This window comes from Hemiscyllium ocellatum, chromosome 35 (assembly GCF_020745735.1).
Source record: "Hemiscyllium ocellatum isolate sHemOce1 chromosome 35, sHemOce1.pat.X.cur, whole genome shotgun sequence".
In the NCBI taxonomy this organism is placed as follows: Eukaryota; Metazoa; Chordata; class Chondrichthyes; order Orectolobiformes; family Hemiscylliidae; genus Hemiscyllium; species Hemiscyllium ocellatum.
The window spans coordinates 4,330,035-4,355,279 of record NC_083435.1 but is presented as its reverse complement, the minus strand read 5'-3'; the positions used below and the strand labels follow the sequence as shown (position 1 = coordinate 4,355,279).

The following is a 25,245-nucleotide window of genomic DNA, read 5'->3' as shown; positions in this document are numbered from 1 at the left end:
TAAGGTGGAGGGAGGGGAAATGAGGAAACTAGTGAAATCCACATTGATGCCCTGGGGTTGGAGGGACCCAAGGAGGAAGATGAAGCATTCTTCCTCCTGGCATGATTGGTTATAGAGTGGCGATGGAGGATGCCCAGGTTTTGCACTTCCTGCAGGTCCTGGGGCTCCTCTGTCACCACTCTCTCACCACCCCACCCTGGGAAAGGTGCCAGTCCGGGAGTGTGGGTTGGTGTGGGGTGTGGACCTGACAAGAGAATCGCAGAGAAATGGTCTTTCCGGAAAGCGGAGAGGAGTGGGGAGGGAAACATATCCCTGGTGGTGGGGTCTGGTTGCCAAAACACAACAAGACAGAACTCCCTTTGTCCTCACCTTCCACCCCACCAACCTCCATATACATCGCATCATCCTCTGCCATTTCCGCAAACTCCAGTCAGATCCCACCACCAGGGATATATTTCCTCTCCAGCCCTATCCACTTTCCATAAAGACCGTTCCCTCCGTGACTACCTGGTCAGGTCCACACCCCTCCCCAACAACCCATCCTCCCTACCTGGCCACCGCAGGAATTGCAAAACCTGTGCCCACACCTCCTCCCTCACCTCTATCCAAGGCCCTAATGGAGCCTTCCACATCCATCAAAGTTTGACCTGCACATCCACCAATGTCATTTATTGTATCCGCTGCTCCCGAGGCATTCTCCTCTACATTGGGGAGACTGGACGCCTCCTCACAGAGCGCTTCAGAGAACATCCCTGGGACACCCACACCAATCAACCCCACCACCCTGTGACCGAACACTTCAACTCCCCCCTCCCACTCCGCTGAGGACATGCAGGTCCTGGGCCTCCTACATCACCACTCCCTAACCACCCCATGCCAGCATGAAGAACACCTCATCGTCTGCCTTGGCACCCTCCAACCCCAGGGCATCAATGTGGATTTCACCAGTTTCCTCATTTCCCCTCCCCCCCGCCTTATCCCAGTCCCAACTCAGCACCTCCCTATGACCTGTCCTACCTGTCCATTACCCTTCCCACCTAACCACTCCACCCTCCTCTCCGACGTATCACCTTTACCCCACCTCCATCCACCTATTGCACTCTCAGCTGCCTTCCCCCAGCCCCATCCCCCTCCCATTTATCTCTCCAGCCCCAAGGCTCCCAGCCTCATTCCTGATGAAGGGCTTTCGCCCGAAACGTTGATTCTCCTGCTCCTCGGATGCTGCCTGACCTGTTGTGCTTTTCCAACACCACACACTTGACTCTAATCTCCAGCATCTGTTCTCGATATCCCTCCATATCCCTCTAACTCTCCCTAATCACATACCCATGCAGATGTCTTTTAAATATTGTTTGGGTAGTCAGGCGGTGAGTTGTGAGACACATTACAGCTGGAAATTTGCCTGTGTATAATATTACCAGTGTGGAACTAAAGTGAATGATTCAAAGCATATTTTTCCTTCAGCTTTCTATATTCAAATAAAATTGGAAATAAGAAAATCCTTTTAAAGCTCTGTTGACTTTAATTCTTTTCTCCCTGCAGTACTGTAGCGTGTTGAAGCTTCAGTTCCTGGAAACTCCTGACCCTTCTGGAGAATTGTTTAACTGTTCAGCAGACCACACTTTTACAATATTCGTTAAGATATAAAGACAAAAAAAAAAAGCAAACTAACATCCCTCTCCAACGCCATATCCTGTGGGTGGGGATAGTCCCATGGGGGAATTGTTGGGTGTGACAAAATGGGGACACACATAGAAAGCATTGGCAATAATTTATATAAATAGAGAAATAAATAATCGCAGCGATGAATAGACAGAAAGGATTATTGTATGACACGCTGGGGCGTCGCGCAGGGCAAAGTTGTGAGGTAACGTCAATGATCCATTGGCTCTCTCTCTCTCTGAAAGAGCAAAGTTACTTGGTTCAGCCCAATGGTTCAGTCCTTGATTAGAGCCTCCGTCTTTCACCCATTATCCTAACTGAATGTGCAGTGGAAACAGCAAACTCCTGGCCAGTTCCTCCTGGGATGCTGGAGTGTTGGAGCACCGTCCTCCGACTGGTGGCAGAGGTACCCTTGGGTGGTCCTGTCTGGAGGGGAGATTCATGGCTCCTCTTCGCTTCCTCAGTGTGGAAAAGAACAGGGTGGGGGGCTCCGTGACGTCCCTGTCCTCGGGGTCAGTTGGGCGTGGGCTCCTCGATCCTCCATCAGCCGTTTGACCAGAGAAGCTTTCTCCTGCTCTAAGGTAGTGACTCGTTCACGCTTCGATGACAGCTCCTGTAGGCCAGACACAGACATGAATGAACAGTGTGCTGTTTCACATTAGAACGGGAAGACAGTGGGGTGCTGTCAAGGGGCAGGGACTGCTGTCACGTGTTACAGTCAGAGAAAACACAGTGTCAGAAATCAGACGGGGTTTCAGCAATTGGACAACATTTGTTAACCAATCCTGACTGTGCTAAGATGGACCCTGGAAGACAGTTTGAGGTTATCACCTTCACAATTCTCATGTGTCCATGCATGGAACGCTACTCCCTGCAGCTCAACAGAATACGTTACACTTTTCTCAATGAGGAAAGGCCGATGGAGACAGCCAATCCCGCGGCAGTGCCCTGACCAATCAACGTGCCTGGTTTGAGCTAACAGTTCCTGCTGCATCGCCATGCCAACGTAGCCCAACCAATCAGCCCTCTCCCCTCATGTTGCAGGTGACACTGTTTCCTCTCTAATGCCCCCTTGTCCTGATTCAGTTCCTGGTGAGCTGGGGTCAGGGAGCTTCCTCCTTCTGCAATGTTTAAGATCGGTACTGCGAGCAATTCTTACAGCAAATGTGCAAGTGTCAGCCCAGCTTCAGCAGGTATTTGCCCAACCCCCTCCTGTAATGGTTTTGGGGATGGGGCAGGACAGTGGTCTGAGGGTGTGTGGGATCAGCCATGATCCTATTGAATGGTGGACCGTGCCCGAGGGGCCAAATGGCCTACTCCTGCTCCTAGTTCGTATGGTCTGACAGAGTCATAGAGCTATACAGCACAGAAACAGACCTTTCGGTCCAACTCGTCCATGCTGTCCTAAATTAATCTAGTCCCACCTGCCAGCACCCGGCCCATATCCCTCCAAATCCTTCCTATTCATATACCCATCCAAATGCCTCTTAAATGTTGTAATTGTACCAGCCTCCACCACTTCCTCTGGCAGCTCATTCCATACACGTACCACCCTCTGTGTGAAAAAGTTGCCCCTTAGGTCCCTTTCATATCTTTCCCCTCTCACCCTAAACCTATGCCCTCTAGTTCTGGACTCCCCCACCCCAGGGGGAAAAGACTTTGTCTATTTACCCTATCCATGCCCCTCATAATTTTGTAAACCTCTATAAGGTCACCCCTCAGCCTCCGACGCTCCAGGGAAAACAGCCCCAGCCTGTTCAGCCTCTACCTATAGCTCAAACCCTCCAACCCTAGCAACATCCTTGTAAATCTTTTCTGAACCTTTATACTAATAATAAAGAACAGTACAGCACAGGAACAGGCCCTTCGGCCCACCCAGATGACACCGATACGATGCGTTCCAAAATTAAAAACCTTTTGACTCTATGTAGTCCATAATTCCTCTAATCCCTGCCTAGTCATGTATCTGTCCAAATACCATTTAAACGTTGCTATTGTATCAGCCTCTCCCACCACCTTCTCTGGTAGCACATTCCAGTCACATACCACCCGCTGTGTAAAAAACCTCACCTCTCACATCTCCTTCAGACTTACCCCCTCTCACCTTAAACCTATGACCCCTACCCATTGTCATTTCTAAAAGACTCCAACTATCCATTCTATCATTCTATCCTGAGAAAAAGACCCCGACTATCCATTCTATCATTCTGTCCTCAGAAAAAGATCTCAATTATCCATTTTATCATTCTATCCTGGCAAAAAGACTCCGACTATCCATTCTATCATTTTATCCTGGGAAAAAGACCCCAACTATCCATTCTATAATTCTATCCTGGGAAAAAGACCCCAACTATCCATTCTATCATTCAATCCTGGGAAAAAAGACCCGACTATCCATTCTATCATTCTATCCTGGGAAAAAGACCCCGACTATCCATTCTATCATTCTATCCTGGGAAAAAGACTCCAACTATCCATTCTTACCCATGTCTCTCATAATTTTGGAAACGTCTATCAGACTGCCCCTCACCCTTCGACATTCAAGTGAAGACAAATCAAGTTTGCCCCATCTCTTCTCATAGCTAATCCCCTCCAAACCAGGCAACATTCTGGCAAACTGTTTCCATACATGTTCCAAAGCCTCCACATTCTTCTGGTCGTGTGGCAACCAGAACTGTACACAAAGTTCCCAAAGGTGGCCTGACTAAAGCCCTCCTAACAGCTGCAACATGACTTGCCAATCTTTATACTCCATGTCCTGACTGATGAAGACAAGCATGCCACACATCTTATGGACCACCTTATCTAATTGTGTTGCTACTTTCAGGGAACTGTGGACTGTAGGCTTAGATCCCTCTGTCTGTGTGAACCTCCCCTGTCCCTCTCTACACTCTTGCTCCTGAAATATGTATAAACCATCTTGAATTTACCTTAATCCTGTTTGCCAAAGACATTTCATGGACCCTTTTAGCATCCTAATTCCTTGTTCAAATTCTTTCCTGCTATCTTTGTCTTCATCAAGGGCTCTCTCTGTCTTCAGTTTCCTAAACCTGACATCTATCTTCTTTCCCTTTTTGACTAAGCTCTCAATTTTTCTTGTCATCCAAAGCTCCCAAATCTTACCATCCATATTCTTCATTTACACAGGAACATGCTAGTCCTGAACTCTAATCAACTGGCCTTTAAAATATTCCCACATGCCAGATATGGATTCATTCTCAAACAGCTGCCCCCAATCCATATTCCCCAGTTCCTGCCGAAAACCGTGATACTTAACCTTCCCCAATTTCATACTTTCACCCGAGGACTACTCTTATCCTCATCCATAAGCCACTTACAACTCACAGAATTATTTAAAATCTGATTGAAGATTTGCAGCTCGGGTATCCGTTGTTGTGGTTCTGCTCGCCGAGCTGGAAGTTTTTGCTGCAAACGTTTCGTTCCCTGGCTACGGAACATCATCAGTGCTGTTGGAGCCTCGTGTGAAGCGCTGCTTTGATGTTTCTTCCGGTATTTATATTGGTTTGTTCTTGCCGCTTCCGGGTGTCAGTTTCAGCTGCAGTGATTTGTATGTGGGGTCCAGGTCGATGTGTCTGTTGATGGATGTTCTTGCCGTTTCCGGGTGTCAGTTTCAGCTGTAGTGGTTTGTATATGGTGTCCAGGTCAATGTGTCTGTTGATGGAGTTTGGGGATGAATGCCATGCTTCTAGGAATTCTCTGGCTGTTCTCTGTCTGGCTTGTCCTATGATAGTGGTGTTTTCCCAGTCAAATTCATGTTGCTGGTTGTCTGAGTGTATGGCTACTAGAGATAGCTGGTCGTGTCGTTTTGTGGCTAGCTGATGTTCTTAAACTATGTCTTAAACTATGAAAGTAACCACCCCAACACACACAAACGAAGCTGCATCAGGACACTATTCAAAAGGGCCACAACACACTACAGTACACCAGAACTGCGAAAAGAGGAAGAGGAACATCTATACAAGGTATTCGCCAAAAACGGATACCCACGCAACTTTATCACCAGATGCCTAAGAGATAGACCGAGGAACGAGGACATGCCACAACCAAAAGGATTAGCCACTCTACCATACATCAGGAGCGTCTCAGAACTGACAGCCAGACTACTGCGACCCTTAGGACTCATAACAGCACACAAGCCAACATCCACGCTCAGACAACAACTCACTAGAACAAAGGACCCAATACCCAGCATGAGCCAAACTAACGTAGTCTACAAAATACCATGCAAGGACTGCACAAAACACTATATAGGACAAACAGGAAGACAGCTAACAATCCGCATCCATGAACATCAGCTAGCCACAAAACGACACGACCAGCTATCTCTAGTAGCCATACACTCAGACAACCAGCAACATGAATTTGACTGGGAAAACACCACTATCATAGGACAAGCCAGACAGAGAACAGCCAGAGAATTCCTAGAAGCATGGCATTCATCCCCAAACTCCATCAACAGACACATTGACCTGGACACCATATACAAACCACTATAGCTGAAACTGACACCCGGAAACGGCAAGAACATCCATCAACAGACACATCGACCTGGACACCACATACAAATCACTGCAGCTGAAACTGACACCCGGAAGCGGCAAGAACAAACCAATATAAATACCGGAAGAAACATCAAAGCAGCGCTTCACACGAGGCTCCAACAGCACTGATGATGTTCCGTAGCCAGGGAACGAAACGTTTGCAGCAAAAACTTCCAGCTCGGCAAGCAGAATCACAGAATTATGTTCGCTGCTCCCTAAGTGCTCCTCCACTTTGATAATTTGGCCTGGCTCATTCCCCCATACCAGGTGTAGTATTACCCCTTCCCTAGATGGACTATTTGCATATTGCTTCAAGAGCCCCTATTGGACACACACAGCAAACTCCACCCCCACCCATTCAAGCCCCTGGCACTGAGGGAGTCCCAGTCAATATCAGAGAAGTTAAAATCACCCAGAACACACGACATAGGAGCAGAGAATCAATGGCTGATAGCTTTCTCAACCCCATTCTCCCGCTTTCTCCCTGTAACCCTAGACTCCCTTAATACTCCGGAACCTATCTATCTCAGTCATAAATATACCCAATGCCCTAGCCCCCACAGCCTCCTGTGGCAGTGAATCCCATTGATTCCCCACTCTCTGACTGAAGAAGTTTCTCCTTATCTCTGTTCTAAAAGGCCTTCCCTTTACTCTAAGGCTGTGCCCTCGGGTCCTAGACTCTCCTACAATAGAAACACCTTCCCAACATCCACTCTGTCCAGGCCATTAAGTATTCTGTTAGTTTCAATTAGAATCCCCCTCATCCTCCTAAAGCCAGAGTCCTCAAACATTCCTCATACGTTAAGATTTTTATTCCTGGGATCATTCTCGTGTAACTCCTCTGAACGTACTCAAAGGGCAATATATCCTTCCTGAGATATGGGATCCAAAACTGCGTACAATACTCCAAATGTGGTGTGTAGAACCTCAGAAGTACACCCCTACTTTTATATTCAGAACAACACTGTTTTATCTTTTTCCACATACCCGCTCCTCCATTATCCTCCCTCAGTTATGGAGATCCAAACAGCACACCCAGTACTCCCAGGGTGGTCTCACTAAGGCCCTGTATAATTACAGCCCTGTACACGAACAGTCTCGCTGGGAAGGCAACGGCCCATTTCCCTTCTTCACCGCCTGCTGCTCCTGCAATGTTTAGCCTCAGTGACTGGTACAGGGACACCCAGGTGTCACTGCACATCCCCCCCTGCCCACCCACTCTTTCCCAGTGCCATTCAGATAATAACCCGCCATCTTGTTTTTGCTACCAACATGGATAACCCCACATTGATCCATATCTGTCAGGCATATCCATGAACACCAGCGGGTCTTACCTTGGTCAACAGGTAGTTCTGTTCTTTCAGCGAGCTGATTGGCTGTTGTTGGAATGATTCTGCTCCGAGGGGAGATCTGAAGCCATCGACCCGAGGGGCAGAGAATCGCACCTGCAAATGAGAAAGGGCGGAGGCTCTGAGCTCTCGACACTGGTGCAAGGGTCAGACCCCAGAAGGGTCACTGCGAAGGCTGGAGATGGAGACCTTTAGCGCGGGAGAGTCAGTCTGTCACACAGGGAGCTCCAGGTCAGCTCGGGCTGTCGGGTGTATGAACCCAGATCCCCAGACTGGGCCCGTTGAACATCTCCGAGTCAGATTTTTGACCAAGAAGGCTGTGAGGGATAAGGGTATCCGACAAAGCTGAATTAAAGCAGGGGTGAGCAGACATCCCAGTTTGACAGGGACGGTATAGGTGTCTCAGTAAGCATCCTGGGATCCCAGCAGGAAATTGATCAAAGGTCTGTTCTGAGGCTCCTCTCTTTGAACATCCTGCCAGGAGAGGACTTCAGGGCCAAGTCAGTTGGAATTCACCTGCCAGGCCTGTGAAAGGCAGTGGGGCGTGAGAAGGGCGTTGCAATCAACAGTATCCTTTGATGTTGCAGGATGCTGTGGCTCACTGGATTCATTCCAGAGATAAACTCCTGTTATATGAGGAGAGAAGGAGCAGCTTGGGAGAATGACAGGAGATCTCACTTCTTGAATTATTTGTTCATGGGATAGGGGTGTCACTGGCTGGGCCAGCATTTATTGCCCATCCCTAATTGCCCAGAGGGCAGTTACGAGTCAACCACATTGCAGTGGGTCTGGAGTCACATGTAGGCCAGACCAGCAGGCTTTCCTTCCCCAGAGAACACCAAGGAAACAGATGGGCTTTTCTGACCACCAGCAATGCCAATGAGGTTTATTAGATCCCTTCACTCCACCCTTCTATTGAATAATGTTTTTCATGCCATAGTGGGATTTGAACCCGGGTCCCTGGGTCTCTAGGTTAATAGCATAACGATAATTCCACTCGGCCATCACCTCCCCATGTCATGTGCAAAGGGGTTGACAAAGTCGAGGTACAGGAGATGTTTCCTCATGTGAGGCAATCTGGAATGAGAGGTCGGGGGTAACAGATTTAAAACCGGGACGAGAAGGAAGTACATCTCCCTGGGGGGTGGGGAAACTGTGCAATGCCTCCCCTCACAGAGTCCCACAGAACCGTCACAGCCTCAAAGTGGAAATAGACATGCGGACGGAAATTAATCATCCTCTTCCCCCAGTGTTGTTATTCCACACTGGCCCTTTCCACTGGAGGCTGTTCAGACCATGAGTCTGAACCCAACGCTTGCATCATTGCTGTTGGCTGAGAGCGATGACTTGGATCAAATTTTGCTCGCTGAGATGGAAGGTTCATTTTCAGACGTTTCGTCACCAAACTGGGTAACATCATCAGTGGGCCTCCAGATGAAGCACTGGTGATATGGCCCGCATTTCATTGATGTGTTTAGGTTTCTTTGGGTTGATGATGTCATTTCCTGTGGTGATGTCATTTCCTGTTCTTGGAACCCTACAGCGAGCAAACTTATGTCCAGAACCTCAACCTGAGCTGCAAATCTTTTCAAACCTCGCTAAGAGGTGACTCAGCCAGTCATTGAATGCAAGAGCCGACAAGTGGATAGGGAGGACCCTCAGGGATGGGGGTGTGGGGGTGGAGCTGGGGAATGGGTGAAAGACAGCAAGTGAATTCGCCGGTGGGACGTGGGCGTCAAAGGCTGGACCCGCCCATAGTTGCTCCTTAAGAAGAGAATGGTGAGCTACCTTCTTTAACAGCTGCAGTCCGTGGACAGAGAGAGGAAACCTTCCACTCCCCACTGTGATTTGGAAGGAGGAATTACCTGTGTGCCAGGAAGGTCTGGGCAGGATCTGGAGGGCACTAGCTCCTTGTGGGCCTGGCCATCGACAGATCCCAGCAGCAGGGATGGGGAGTGAGGAGGGAAGTGGGGAAGGGGGAATGATAGTTCCTAACCGCCTGCCTCTCTTCCACAGCGACTCTCACAGCCGGGTGTCCTTGGAGAGGGAGCACTCCATTTTTCATTTAGTTCCCTCCCTCCTTCCTCCCCTCCCCTCTCTTATATTTGCAATGTGGGGATCTTTGACGGCGAACACTGGCAAGGTGGTGACAGTTTTAAAAAAAATCCAGACGTGCAACAGAAACAAATAAAATGGGAAAAAAAAAATATTGGGTTTGTTTATTTTCTGGAGAGAGGGAAATCTGATCTTCTTACCCAGTCTGGCCTACATGTGACTCCAGACCTACAGCAATGGGGGTCGCCTCTTTCACACCCTCTGAGACATCTTTGCATTCCACCTGTTCACCTGGTAGTCAGGGCTGGGTAACAATTACTGGCCTTCCAGCCATCCCAGAAGAGAAAGAATAATTTAGATTGAAATGACTCGCTTTTAAAGATCGGGCCATCTGGCAGTAAAATATTCCGGCAAGGCTAGAGGTGGGTACCATGGGGTCTGGCTGGACATAATCTGGGAGCAGTCATCACACGACTTTCTACCTTCAAGGGCCTGCTCCCCCGAGCTCCTGCCAATGGTCGGCCAACACGTCAATCATCACAGAGACCCCCAACCGGACAGAGGGATACGGGCCAGGAGCAGGCAGGTGGGGACTTGTTCAGTTTGGAATTCAATGTGGTCAGGATGGACTGGTTGGGCTGAAGGGTCTGTTTCTGTGCTGTATGACAGTAAAACATTCTGCTGTCTAAACCCAGTAGCCCTAGGAGGGTCCACAATCCGGATGGTGTTGAATGGGAGAGCAGACGTGGTGCTGTGGGGGCGTGAGAGGAGGTAAATTTGTCAGGCTCTCGCTCCTGTTTCTAATTTTGGTTTTAAAAATAGGGGCAGATGGATTTTGGTTTCTAATCTGTGATTGTTAAGTTTATTTTCGCAATGAAAGGGTCAGAAGGTACATTTGGGAAAGTGACATAAAGGTGTCATTTCTGAAAGAACTTAAGAACCAGGAGAAGAAATAGGCCATTTGGCCCATCAAGGCTATTCCGCCATTCAACGAGATCATGGCTGATCTATTCATGGCCTCAGCTCCACTTATCCACCCTCTCACCATTATGCTTAAGTCCTTCACTGTTCCAAAATCCATCTAGCTTCGCCTTGTAAGAACATAAGAAATAGGAATATGTGACTCAGCGAGTGCCAAGCCATGATCAGCTGAGATGGTAACCGTGGTTACTGCCTGTAATCTCTTGTACCCTCAGTGAGGGTGAGACCTCTGAGGCGTGTTTCCATCCCTCCTACCAGCTGAGGTTGGCAGTGAATGTGGCAACATCCCCTCTTCCTCTCCCAGCTCCATGCCCCCTCCCCGCTCCCCCACCGAACCCACGCGCCATCCCGTCCCAATCTGAGGGAGGGTGGCCATTTCACACACCCTTGGCAGGGACTAACCTTTCCAGAGGAGCAAATCAGATCACTGAGGCAGGAGTTCACTTCCTCAATCTTGGCCAATAGGTGGCAGGCTCGGTCCTGGGCAGGCTCAGCGGGTTGGTCCTGGAACAGGAGGATAGCACAATGCAGCAAGCGGGGCAGGGCAGGCTCTGAGGAGACTGGTGGGCCGGAAGCCCTCAGAGACAGAACAATCCCACCCTCAACTCCCTGAAAGCTCAGGGCAATACCTTCACATCAGGGGGAGACCAATTCTGAATAAGCAAAGGTCTACTCGTGTGCACTTAGAGGATGGGGGCGTCTCTGGCTGGTCCTGGCGTTTATTGCCCGCATGCCTTGTTGCCCCTTGAGAAGGTGGGGGTGAGCTGCATTTCCTGCCCCTGACCCTAGTTGCCCCCCCTTGAGAAAGTGGGGATGAGCTGCATTTACTGCCCCTGTCCCTAGTTGTCCCCCCTTGAGAAGGTGGGGGTGAGCTGCATTTACTGCCCCTGTCCCTAGTTGCCCCCCCCTTGAGAAGGTGGGGGTGAGCTGCCTTCTTGAACCGCTGCAGTCCATGTGCTGTGGGTAGACCCACAATGTCCCTTAGGGAGGGAATTCCAGGATTGGGACCCAGCCACACTGAAGGAACGGCCGATATATTTTCAAGTCGGGGATGGGGAGGGGCTCGGAGGGGAACTTGCAGGGGGTGGGGTTCCCATGGATCTGCTGCCCCTTGTCCTTCTGGATGGAAGTGGCCGTGGGTTTGGAAGGGGCATTGTGTAATTGGATAAGTAGATGAATAGAATATTACCCAAATGGTAAGAGGTTGGGGGGTAAGGTGTTCGGAGGGAACTAGGTGGCTTTATCGATAAGTCACTGAGGATGAGCAGGTAGGTGCAGCAAGCTAATAGGAACATTGGTCTTTATAACAAGAGGGTATGTGTACAGGAGCAGTGAGGTCTTGCTTCCATTGGATTGGAGTTTGGTTTGAATACACCTGGAACACCCAGACCAGTTCGGACCTCCGTAGCTCAGTAAGGAACCTATTGCCGTGGAGGTTCTGGGACAGTGGGACTGTCCTGTGAAGGGCACTTAGACAAACAGGGCCTCTGGATCATTGAGGAACGGGAGATGATCTCACTGAAACTTACAAAATAGAAAGGGATGGGCAGGGACGATGCTGGCAAGATATGTCCCCCCTGCTCAGGGAGTCGAGAACCGGGGGAACCAATTAAAACGCGACCGGACTACCACCTAGGATCGCCAGGATGAGGATTTTATTTTCTTATGCCAGGGTTGGTGCATTTTTGGAATTCTGTACCCCCAGACACTCAGTCTTTTGAGTACAGTCAAAGCACAGGGCTAATCCATTGTCAGTGAGCAATGTCGATGTAAAGGGAACAAAGGCATTTGGTCAAAGGGGGCAGGTTGGATGGGCAGAATGGCCTACTTCTGTTCTAGCATTTCTATCTCTGTGAGGGGACCCAGTGGTGGAAGGGGGTGGGGGGGGAAGCTGGGAGGTAGACAGGGGAGCTACTGAGCACGAGGATCACAATGGGCTGGGAATTCCGAGCCGGAATTCCAGGCCTGGCTCCAACGTTGGGCTGGAATGCCGGGACACAGGCTAGATTTGCAAAAGCCAGCTAGGCTCAGTGCTGTGAGAGAGAGAGAGAGACAGAGAGTGACAAACAAACAGACAGAAAGAAGGAGAGACAGACAGAGAGAGAGAGAGAGAGAGAGAGAGAGAAAAAGAGAGAGGAGGCCGCTTGGCCCGGGTGGGACAGGAGTGGGGCATGGTTAGGGGTGCCCCTTCCCTCAGCTGCCCGGGCAGTCAGCCGTGCTAGGGGCTCACCTTCTTTCCGACAGCCCTCCTGATGTGCCCCTGCCTCTGGTGCAGGGTGCGGATCTGCTGACGGTACCAGTCCCGTGCCCACTCCACCACCTCCAGGCCGTGCAAGAGGGCATCCCGTTGGCATTCCAGCTCCTTCAGCTGCAAGGAGGCACAAAGGGGAGAGATAAGCACTCAGTGCCAACTCTTTCTCTATAAAGCTCCGTCCAGACGTCATCTGTGTGGGATTTAGAATTGGCAGGTTTGTTATCAAATCCCTCTGCTGCCTGACTCCTCCTTCTCTCTATGTACTTTTCCTGACCTTCAACCCCAAAGACTTTGTGGGCTCTCCCAGAGCAGCCCCCTGTGTGTCTCTGATTTTAATCACTCCTGCAGACCCTGCAACCCAAGCTCTGGAATCCCCACCCTAAACGTCCCCCCTTTTAGGATGCTCCACTGCAGCAGCTCAATTGGAAAAGGTGGGACCCACTTCTATACAAGTGAGGTCCGCGTACAGAGCGGTACTGGTGTGTGTGTGTGTGAGTATGTCTGTGTGTGTGTGTGTGTGTGTGTGTGTGTGTGTGTGTGTGTGTGTGTGTGTGTGTGTGTGTGTATGTCTGTGAGTTTGTGTGTGTGTCTGTGTGTGAGTGTGTGTGTCTGTGTGTATGTTTGTGTGTGTGTCTGTGTGTATGTTTGCGTTCGTGTTTGTGTGTGTGTTTGTGTTTGTGTGTGTGTCTGTTTGTGTTCGTGTGTGTGTCTGTGTGCGTGTTTGTGTGTGTGTGTGTATCTGTGTGTGTTTGTGTGTGTCTATGTGTCTGTCTGTGTGTGTCTGTGTTTGTGTGTGTCTGTGTGTCTGTATGGGTGTGTGTCTGTATGTGTGTGTGTCTGTGCGCGTGTGTGTATGTGTGTGTGTGTCTGTGCGTGTGTGTGTGTCTGTGCATGTGTGTATGTGTTTGTGTATCTGTGTGTGTGTGTGCATGTGTGTGTGTGTTTGTGTATCTGTGTGTGTGTCTGTGTGTGTGTCTGTGTGTTTCTGTGTGTGTCTGTGTGTGTGTCTGTGTGTCTGTGTGTCTGTGTGTGTCTGTGTGTGTGTGTCTGTGTGTGTGTGTCTGTATGTCTGTGTGTCTGTGTGTATCTGTGTGTGTTTGTGTGTGTCTATGTGTCTGTCTGTGTGTGTCTGTGTTTGTGTGTGTGTGTCTATGTGTGTGTGTGGCTGTGTGTGTGTGTGTGTGTGTGTGGCTGTGTGTGTCTGTGTGTGTGTATGTGTGTGTGTGTGTGTGTGTGTGTGTGTGTGTGTCTGTGTGTATGTGTCTGTGTGTGTGAGTGTCTGTGTGTGTGTCTGTCTGTGTGTGTGTGTGGCCGTGTGTGTGTCTGTGTGTGTGGGAGTGTGTGTGTGTGTCTGTCTGTGTGTGTGTGTCTGTGTGTGTGTGTGTGTGTGTCTATGTGTGTGTGTGGCTGTGTGTGTGTGTGTCTGTGTGTCTGTGTGTCTGTGTGGTTGTGTGTGTGTGTGTGTCTCCTGCAAAGACAGCTCTCAAAAGCAGAAGTGGGAGGTCGGGAGTTCTTCACTGCATTTCCAAAGGAAGTGACACCAACATACATTGCCCATCCCTACCTGCTCTGGAGTCAGTTGAGCTGCCTTCTTGAACCGCTGCAGTCCATGTGCTGCAGGTAGACCCACAACGTCCCTTAGGGAGGGAATCCCACAATACCTACAAGATACCCTGCAGAAACTCACCAAACATCCCCTCCCTGCAGCCCCCAACACTCAGTAACAGCAGTGTGTACCATCTACAAGATACCCTGCAGAAACTCCCCAAACATCCCCTCCCTCCACCCCTGACACTCATTAACAGCAGTGTGTACCATCTACAAGATACCCTGCAGAAACTCCCCAAACATCCCCTCCCTCCACCCCCCGACACTCAGTAACAGCAGTGTGTACCATCTACAAGATACCCTGCAGAAACTCACCAAACATCCCCTCCCTCCACCCCCCGACACTCAGTAACAGCAGTGTGTACCATCTGCAAGACACCCTGCAGAAACTCCCCAAACATCCCCTCCCTCCACCCCCCGACACTCAGTAACAGCAGTGTGTACCATCTACAAGACACCCTGCAGAAACTCCCCAAACATCCCCTCCCTCCACCCCCCGACACTCAGTAACAGCAGTGTGTACCATCTACAAGATACCCTGCAGAAACTCCCCAAACATCCCCTCCCTCCACCCCCCGACGCTCAGTAACAGCAGTGTGTACCAGCTACAAGATACCCTGCAGAAACTCCCCAAACATCCCCTCCCTCCACCCCCCGACACTCAGTAACAGCAGTGTGTACCAGCTACAAGATACCCTGCAGAAACTCCCCAAACATCCCCTCCCTCCACCCCCTGACACTCAGTAACAGCAGTGTGTACCATCTACAAGATACCCTGCAGAAACTCACCAAACATCCCCTCCCTCCACCCCCCGACCCTCAGTAACAGCAGTGTGTACCATCTACAAGATACCCTGCAGAAACTCACCAAACATCCCCTCCCTCCACCCCCCGACACTCAGTAACAGCAGTGTGTACCATCTGCAAGATACCCTGCAGAAACTCCCCAAACATCCCCTCCCTTCACCCCCTGACACTCAGTAACAGCAGTGTGTACCATCTACAAGATACCCTGCAGGAATTCACCAAACATCCCCTCCCTCCACCCCCCGACACTCAGTAACAGCAGTGTGTACCATCTACAAGATACCCTGCAGAAACTCACCAAACATCCCCTCCCTCCACCCCCCGACACTCAGTAACAGCAGTGTGTACCAGCTACAAGGTACCCTGCAGAAACTCACCAAAGACCCTCAGACAGCACCTTCCAAACCCACAGCCACTTCCATCCAGAAGGACAAGGGGCAGCAGATCCATGGGAACCCCACCCCCTGCAAGTTCTCCTCCGAGCCCCTCCCCATCCCGACTTGGAAATATATCGGCCATTCCTTCAGTGTGGCTGGGTCCCAATCCTGGAATTCCCTCCCTAAGGGACATTGTGGGTCTACCCACAGCACATGGACTGCAGCGGTTCAAGAAGGCAGCTCACCCCCACCTTCTCAAGGGGGGGGCAACTAGGGACAGGGGCAGGAAATGCAGCTCACCCCCACCTTCTCAAGGGGGGCAACTAGGGACAGGGGCAGTAAATGCAGCTCACCCCCACCTTCTCAAGAGGGCAACTAGGGACAGGGGCAGTAAATGCAGCTCACCCCCACCTTCTCAAGAGGGCAACTAGGGACAGGGGCAGTAAATGCAGCTCACCCCCACCTTCTCAAGAGGGCAACTAGGGACAGGGGCAGTAAATGCTGGGCCCAGCCAATGACTCCACATTCCATTATTAAATAAAGATTTCGATAGGATAGATAAGGAAATGGTATTTCCTTCTGATAAGAAACAAACTGAAGGTCACAACCCTAAAATTAGGTGAATCAAGAACAAACTTTCACACTAATCTGTAAGGAATTAATCTCAGAAAACCTTTCTGGTTGAGAGTGTAGGCTGGGTGATCTCCTGGAGTGGTCAGAGTGGGGATGGACCATGTTATAATCAGCCCTGTGTACAGGAGGGTATGGGGAGGAGGTAAACCTGCTGGGAGTTGAAAGACGGTGAATGTTAGCGTGAAGATAGCAAGTGAATTAACCCACTCGCTCCCCCCATTCACAGCGCTGGCTCGCTTGAAACAAATTTGAACGGATTTTCTGGAGAGGCCGGTAGCCACCTCACCGTTCATCACCATGACAACCGCAGTCCTTGACAATCACCATGAATTGCGAGGCCTCCCGTACCCTCATCAGGCCCGGCCTCGAGTTGGTGGCCAGTGCCTCATGCTCTATCGGCATCGTTTCCCAAGGCCAGCCCTTCTCCAGGCTGACACATTGTGTTGCGCTTCTCCCCCCCCCACAACCCACCAATACGTCGGCAACGTGAAATTCATGCACATGGTTCCAGCCCCACCTCACCCACCCCGCATCTCTCGGGAGCTGTGCGTCATAGCCATTGGGCAAAAGGCAAGTGGGTCTGTATGTAGGTTTGCTCGCTGAGCTGGAAGGTTCATTTTCAGACGTTTCGTCACCGTACTAGGTAATATCTTCAGTGGGCCACCAGGTGAAGCACTGCTGCTAATTCCTGCTTTCTATTCATACACACACACATATAAATATATTTTTAAATATAAATATATATATACACACACACACACACATACACACACGCACGCGCACACACACACACATATAAATAGAAAGCAGAAACAGCAGCAGTGGTTCACCTGGAGGCTCACTGATGATGTTACCTAGCTGGGTGACGAAACGTCTGGAAATTAACCTTCCAGCTCAGTGAGCAAACTTACATCCAGAACCTCAACCTGAGCTACAAATCTTCTCCAAACTCGCTAAGGCAAGTGAGTGGACTGATGGTGGCAGGTCAGCAGGGGACACGATGGCCTAGTGGTATTATCGCTGGAGACCCAGAGACCCAGGAATGTTCTGGGGACCTGGGTTCGAATCCCCGCCACATGAATTCAATTAAAAATAACCTCTGGAATTGAGATTCTAATGATGAGCATGGATCCAATGTCAATTATTGGAAAACCCCATGTGGTTTCCTTTAGAGAGGAAACTGCCCAACTATGCCTGGTCTGGCCTATAGGAGACTCCGAACCCACAGCGATGGGGGGGGACTGTCCTCTGGATAATTAGGGATGGACAATAAATGCTGGCCTGGCCAGAGGCACTCTCATCCTGTGACTGAATAAAACAATGCCCTGATCCCATTGATTGGTGGAACAGGCTGAGGGAGCTCAGCATCTCCTCGTGCTGATTGGATGGTTACTATCCCCAAACCCCCCCAAGCCGAGACCAGGCTTGGTCACACTCACCATGTTATCATGGTTGCCATTGGAAATGGGGGGCTGCCTGAGTCCGTTGTCTTCCTGGTCGCTACACCTCAAGGTTCCCAGGACCATGGAGGCACCAACGTTCTGGGAGCAGCCAATTCCCGGGCCCTTGTGATCTAAATTGGAAGAGGAAAGAGGAGAGTTAACAAGGAATAAAGGTGCTCCATCTTTATTGTTGATGAAGAGCATGGGGAAAGAGCTCCCAATGATGATCTCCCAATTTCCGAACTCTGGCATTTTGTTCATCCATGCCACGCTCCTCCCTTGTGTGTTGGGGGGAGGTGTGCCATCAGCTGCCTAGATGCTCACAACCCACCCCCAAGCCCCCACCCCTCCCTTTCTTCAGATGCCAATTCCGCTCCCCCACCCCGGGCGGGCATCACCCAGTCCCAGACCTCTCTGGATTGGCCCATGCTCATAGGCAAAGGGCTATAATGGTTTTGAGAGAGGTTTGGGGTTTTCCTCTGTGGGGTGTTTGATTTGGAGAGTCTCTCGGTATGGAAAATAAGGAACGTGAAAGCATGGGAAGGGTTAAAACATGAAGCCCACTGACAATCTGTGGTCTGGGGATGGGATAACCATCGTGGAATCCTTACACCAATTACCAGAGTAAGGTTAAGGCTCAAAGGTCACTACGGCCAGATGGGATAACACAGTAATACAGCAAGTTTCTTTGTTAAGTGTTATTATGACGGGATTGGGACAATAAATATTTGGGACATGACATTAAAATATCTAATGAATAGTTAGTAGAGTCAGCTTGAGAGGTTTAAAACATGTAAAACAGATTTAGGGAGATTTTTGTTTTCTTTCAGTCTGTGGAAACCCCTTCCTGGATAGGAGGCAGGAGCAGAGTCCCTGAAAGTGGGGCTGGGCAAATGCTGTGCCAAGGAAGGAGGGGAGAGTGATCAGATCAGCCACGCCGTTACTGAATCAAGGGGCCGAATGGCCTACTCCTGTTCTGAAATCATCTGCTTCCGCTGGCGGAATAGCCAGCTCATAATCACAGCACTGACGCATTCACCTCCTAGTGAGAAATCAGCACCAGAGCGCACACGGGGTTAAACTAAAAGAGACGTTTCATCCTAAAGGAAAGAAACCAAACAGGATTTTCCAGATTTCCACGTTTTTTGGAGCCAGGTCCCCAGGGAGCTGCCTACTGTGGCCCATGGGCCATCAACGGGGTCCACTCTCATCCAGCTCAAGATTCCTGTTCAATCAGCCCACCACCCTGGGTGGCACGGTGGCTCAGTGGTCAGCACTGCTGCCTCACAGCACCAGGGATCCCAGTTCGATTCCAGCCTCGGGTGACTGACTTTGTGGAGATTGCACGTTCTCCCTGTGTCTGCATGGGCTTCCTCCAGGTGCTCTGGTTTCCTCCCACAGTCCAAAGATGTGCAGGTCAGATGAATTGGCCATGGGAAACTGCCCATATTGTTAGGTGCATTAGTCAGAGGGGAATGGGTCTGGGTGGATTACTCTTCGGAGGGTCGGTGTGGACTTGTTGGGCTGAAGGGCCTGATCCATACTGTGGGGAATCTAATCTAATCACACCCCGGGCCTTCTGCGGTTACATGTGAGGTGGGGTGGGTGAATAAATTATCGCACCCAGAAAACCTGCCCACTTCCTTTCAAATCAAACCCACCTTTTCCAAGAATCCTCATGGTGCAAGTGATCTCTTGACAAAGAAGCCTCCATCCATCGGGAAAGCGACCCTGAATCACAGGTTTGGGACAGCACTGGAGGCCAATCTCCTGCCCTTCCCATCCCTATCCCTGCCCCCCATTTCCATCCTCTGTCCCTCAGGAATGCCTCAGTTGAACCTGCCCCCTCCCCCTCCATTCCCAGGCAGTACATTCCCCACCCTCACTACCCGCTGGGTGAGAAACTCTCTCCCTCACTTCACCCTCCCTCCATTTGTACATCCCTTTAAATCTAACCCCCCTCTTGTTCCTGTTCCTTTTCCGAGTGGGAACAGCTTCTCCCTCCCTCCTCTGTCCAGCCCCCCCCCCTCGGGATTATGAAAACCTCTCTCAGATCTCCCTCTCCCAGCCCCATTCTCTCCCAGAGAGAACACTCCCACCCTCTTCCATCTCTCCTCATCGCTGACCTTTCCCCATCCCTGGATCCGTCCTTGTAAATCGCTCCTTCCCTCTCTCTCCGACGTGTTCCCCATCTTTCCGATAATGTGGGGCCCACACCTGGACACAATCCTCCAGCTGGGGTCTAACAAGGGGCTGGGACAGGTTCAGCATCAGCCCCTTGCTCTTGTACTCTGTGCCCCTGTTAATAAACCCGAGGGCACTGTGTGCTTTATTCACTGCCCCCTCTCCCTGTCCCCCCACCTTCAATGATCTGTGCACATTTACCCCAGCTCCTGCCCCACCCTCTCCATAATTGCCCCCCCCGCACATTTTATATTGTCTCCCAATGTCCTTCCCACCGAAGTGCATCCCCTCCCACTTCCCTGCACTGACTGACCTCTCCGCCTGCACCAGCAAATCAATGGAGTGCTTTTATTCAACATTAATGGCCTGTTCAAACTCAATCTTCATTCATGCTCTAGCCTGATCCCATCCTCAATCTAAATCCACCGTTGTAGTCGGGGTCGGGGGAGGGGTTGAGGAGGGGATTTGGGAAATCTATTGGGGGGGGGGTTACGGGGGAAGGTATGGGGAGAGTTGGGCAATTTTAACAGAAACATGGCCTTCTGTTGAAAACGCCTGTGGGATCTGATGAGAGGCACTCTGCCCAACCTCCTGACTTTACTGTCCTCCAAATGGCTGATCACACTGGATAGGTCCACAGGCTATTTGGCCAGGGGAGGCCTCTCAGATGAGGCTGAGCAGGAGCTGTCTCATCTTCCCTGGGTCTGAAAGTCTGCAGCTATCAGCTGGGGGGCAGCAGGGGAGGGCAGAGGAGAGGAAATAAAATGGCAGCTCAAGTCTCAGGTGGGCACAGCTCCCAACCTCCGCAAAGCTGCCCTCACTCTGTGGGCATCGTCAGGCTTCAAAGATTTCGGCTCTGGGAGTGCAGGATAACAGCGACAGCTGTGGCTCAATGGGCAGCCCTCACCCTCTCCCAACGTCGTGGGTTCAAACCCCACTCTGGGAGCAGGGCACCCCTCTGGGTAAGAAATGTGACTCAGACCCACAGCCCAGGAAAGATACAGCAAACCAATCAGGGGGGCCAAGAGGGTAAACAGAGGGACAAACCATTTGTGCTGGTTTAAGAATAAAAGTCTGAAAGGGTTTGTGTTTCAAACAAAGAACTGCGGGTGCTGGAAGTCAGAAGTTGCTGGAAAAGCTCAGCAGGTCTGGCAGGATCTGGGGAGAGAGATCGAAGTCAAGTGGCCTTCATCAAACAATCTGCAGTCGATGCTGTGGCAACTCCTGCAGGACAATTCGGGACAGATTTATTTGCGAGGCCTCCCTTGGCCAAATAGCCTGTGGACAGATCCAACCCGGATAGCCATGAGCAAACGAGAAGCCCTGGTGTGGCCAGTGAAGCCCATATCCTGTAACACAGGCTAAATGACACTAGGCCACTTAAAGCCAGAGATGAATCAATTTCTGTCAAAAGAGGATGTGCAGCAAAAGCAGGAATACCGAGTTCAATGAAGGGGCAGAACTAGCAAAAGGGGCTGAGTGGCCTTCTCCTGACCCGTTTCACAGTCATTGGCACAGGCAAAATCGCCCAGCTGTGTAAAAGTGAAACGGACCTGTGGGCCGGGAAGTACGTGATCCTGGACAAGAGTGGATTATCGTTGTACTGGGCTCAAACCCGAAATTCCGGCTAAGCAGATATATAGAGGATTGCTCAGGATGATGTCTGTGAGCAATTCTCCGGGTTAGGGCCATCATCCTTCGATGGGGTCTTAGAGTCATAGAGATGTACACACAGAAACAGACCCTTCGGCCCAACCCATCCATGCCGAACAGATCTCCCAACCCAATCTAGTCCCACCTGCCAGCACCCGGCCCATATCCCTCCAAACCCTTCCTATCCATATACCCATCCAGATGCCTTTTAAATGTTATAATTGGACCAGCCTCCACCACTTCGTTTGACAGCTCAGTCCATACACGTACCACCCTCTGTGTGAAATAGTTGGCCCGTAGGTCTCTTTCATGTCTTTACCCTCTCACCCTAAACCTATGCCCTCTAGTTCTGGACTCCCTGACCTCAGGGAAAAGACTTTGTCTATTTACCCTATCCATGCCCCTCATAATTTTGTAAACCTCTATAAGGTCACCCCTCAGCCTCCGACGCTCCAGGGAAAACAGTCCTAGCCTATTCAACCTCTCCCTATCGCTCAAATCCTCCAACCCTGACAACATCCTCGTAAATCTTTTCTGAACCCTTTCAAGTTTCACAATATCTTTTCAATAGGAAGGAGACCAGAATTGCACGCAATATTCCAACAGTGGCCTAACCAATGTCCTGTACAGCTGCAGCATGACCTCCCAACTCCTGTACTCAATACTCTGACCAATGAAGGAAAGCATACCAAACACCTTCTTCACTATCCTATCTACCTGCAACTCCACTTTCAAGGAGCTATGAACCTGCACTCCAAGGTCTCTTTGTTCAGCAGTACTCCCTAGGACCTTACCATTAAGTGTATAAGTCCTGCTAAGATTTGCTTTCCCAAAATGCAGCACCTCACATTTATCTGAATTAAACTCCATCTGCCACTTCTCAGCCCATTGGCCCATCTGGTCCAGATCCTGTTGTAATCTGAGGTAGCCCTCTTCGCTGTCCACTACATCTCCAATTTTGGTGTCATCTGCAAACTTACTAACTGTACCTCTTATGCTCACATATAAATCATTTGCCAACCCAGGCTCTGTGAAGAGCCCCCATGTCACTGAGTCAGAAGCCAGTGGGTCTAATCGATGGATTCCACAGTGGATTAGCTGCTTCTGGTCACGACCCTGTTGTTGTGAGCTCTGCTGTATGAGATACAAAGAGGGAGTGCCTTTGAGATCATTGGCTGCAGGACAATTTGACCCCTCCTTTAGTATAAAAGGAGCTATAGAAATGAAATTCTGAAGAATGACCATCCTGAAATGATAACTCTGATGAAGATTCACAGGACCCGAAACGTTAACTCTGATTTCTCTCCACAGATGCTGAGAACGCGTTGAGTTTCTCCGGCAATTACTGTTTCTGATTCTGATTTCCAGCACCTGCGGTTCTTTGAGCGTTTCTTTGTTATAGAAGTGAAATTCTCTCAATTCAAGTATTACAGAGAACTTACCATGTAGAAGCAGGCCATTCAGCCCTGTTAGTCCAGGCTACCCCCAGCTTCTATTCCCTGCCCAACCGGTAGGAATACTATCCCATTGCTTTGTGCGAACACAGTCAATGAATTAACAGCTCTGAGCCATTCCCTACAACTGCTCCAAAATCCGTACATACCTCTTGATATGTTCGAATTAATGTGTTCAGGGATGTTTTGACATGCTCACAGAGCAGGTGGGACTTGAGCATGGGCAGTCTGGCTCACAGGTAAGGGCAATACCACCAAACCATTAGAAGGCCATCCATCAGTAATTTACTCCTGAAATAAACTGTGCAATTGCTGTCACTTTCTGATGTTGATCAGGGATTGACTAACTCTGTGGGTTGGTTTACTTAAAATGGCAAAGTATATTACAGGTTATGAGGCAAACTGCTTTTTTTGACTCCCTACAGTATGGAAACAGGCCCTACAGCTCAAAAGGCTCACACCGACCCTCCAAAGATTAACCCAGCCAGACCCATTGCCCTACCCGAGATTTACCCCTGACTAATGCAACTTGTACGATGGGTGATTTAGCACTGCAAATTCACAAAACCAACACATCTATGGATACACACTGTCAGGCAGGGATACAGCACTGTATACACACTGTCAGGCAGGGACATGCGCTGTATACACACTGTCAGACAGGGACACGGCACTATATACACACTGTCAGGCAGGGGCACAGCACTGTATACACACTGTCAGGCTGGGACACAGTGCTGTATACACGCTGTCAGGCAGGGACACGGCACTGTGTACACACTGTCAGGCAGGATCACAGCACTGTATACACACTGTCAGGCAGGGGCACAGCGCTGTATGCACACTGTCAGGCAGGGACACAGCACTGTATACACACTGTCGGACAGGGACACGGCGCTGTATACACACTGTCAGGCAGGGACACGGCGCTGTATACACACTGTCAGGCAGAGGCACAGTGCTGTATACACACTGTCAGGCAGGGCACAGCACTGTATACACACTGTCAGGCAGGGACACAGCACTGTATACACACTGTCAGGCAGGGACACGGCACTGTGTACACACTGTCAGGCAGGGACACAGCACTGTATACACACTGTCAGGCAGGGACGGCGCTGTATACACACTGTCAGGCAGGGACACACCATTGTATACACGCTGTCAGGCAGGGACACAGCACTGTATACACACTGCACACGATGTCATACACTGTCAGGCGGGGACACAGCACTGTATACACACTGTACACAGTATAACACACTGTCAGGCAGGGACAGCGCTGTATACACACTGTCAGGCAGGGACACACCATTGTATACACGCTGTCAGGCAGGGGCACAGCACTGTGTACACACTGTCAGGCAGGGACACTGCACTGTATACACACTGCACACAGTGTAACACACTGTCAGGCAGAGACGCGACACTGTATGCACACTGTCAGGCAGGGACACGGCACTGTATACACACTGTCAGGCAGAGACGCGGCACTGTATACACACTGTCAGGCAGGGGCACAGCATTGTATACACACTGTCAGGCAGGGACACAGCACTGTATACACACTGCATACAGAGTCACCCACTGTCAGGCTGGGACACAGCCCTGTATACACACCGCACACAGTGTCACAGACTGTCAGGCAGGGACACAGCACTGTATACACACACTGCACACGGTGTCACACACTGTCAGGCAGGGTCACAGCACTGTATACACACTGTCAGGCAGGGACACAGCACTGTATACACACTGTCAGGCTGGGACACGGCACTGTGTACACACTGTCAGGCTGGGACACGGCACTGTGTACACACTGTCAGGCAGGGACACAGCGCTGTATACACACTGTCAGGCAGGGACACAGCACTGTATACACACTGTCAGGCCGGGACACGGCACTGTGTACACACTGTCAGGCTGGGACACGGCACAGTGTACACACTGTCAGGCTGGGACACGGCACTGTGTACACACTGTCAGGCAGGGACACAGCGCTGTATACACACTGTCAGGCAGGGACACAGCACTGTCTACACACTGTCAGGCTGGGACACGGCACTGTCTACAAACTGTCAGGCTGGGACACGGCACTGTCTACAAACTGTCAGGCTGGGACACGGCACTGTATACACACTGTCAGGCGGGGACACGGCGCTGTATACACACTGTCAGGCAGGGACACAGCACTGTATACACACTGTCAGGCAGGGACACGGCG

The 25,245-nt window shown here is 50.5% G+C and overlaps 1 protein-coding gene across 2 annotated transcripts in view; it reads right to left on the bottom strand.

Moving 5' to 3' along the window:
- Positions 1 to 1,499: 1,499 nt before the first annotated feature.
- LOC132832872 (suppressor APC domain-containing protein 2-like) overlaps positions 1,500 to 25,245 on the bottom strand; it is a 42,465-nt gene continuing 18,719 nt past the window's right edge. Inside the window, exons 2-6 of one of the 2 annotated variants that reach the window (XM_060851070.1) lie at positions 17,728 to 17,861; positions 12,840 to 12,977; positions 11,012 to 11,113; positions 7,559 to 7,669; positions 1,500 to 2,275 (exon numbers count right to left, since the gene is read on the bottom strand). In XM_060851070.1, the coding sequence (XP_060707053.1) occupies positions 2,123 to 2,275; positions 7,559 to 7,669; positions 11,012 to 11,113; positions 12,840 to 12,977; positions 17,728 to 17,861 (638 nt within the window). In that variant the 3' untranslated portion in view covers positions 1,500 to 2,122. The remainder of the gene's footprint in view (positions 2,276 to 7,558; positions 7,670 to 11,011; positions 11,114 to 12,839; positions 12,978 to 17,727; positions 17,862 to 25,245) is intronic. The other variant, XM_060851071.1, reaches the window with a different exon arrangement.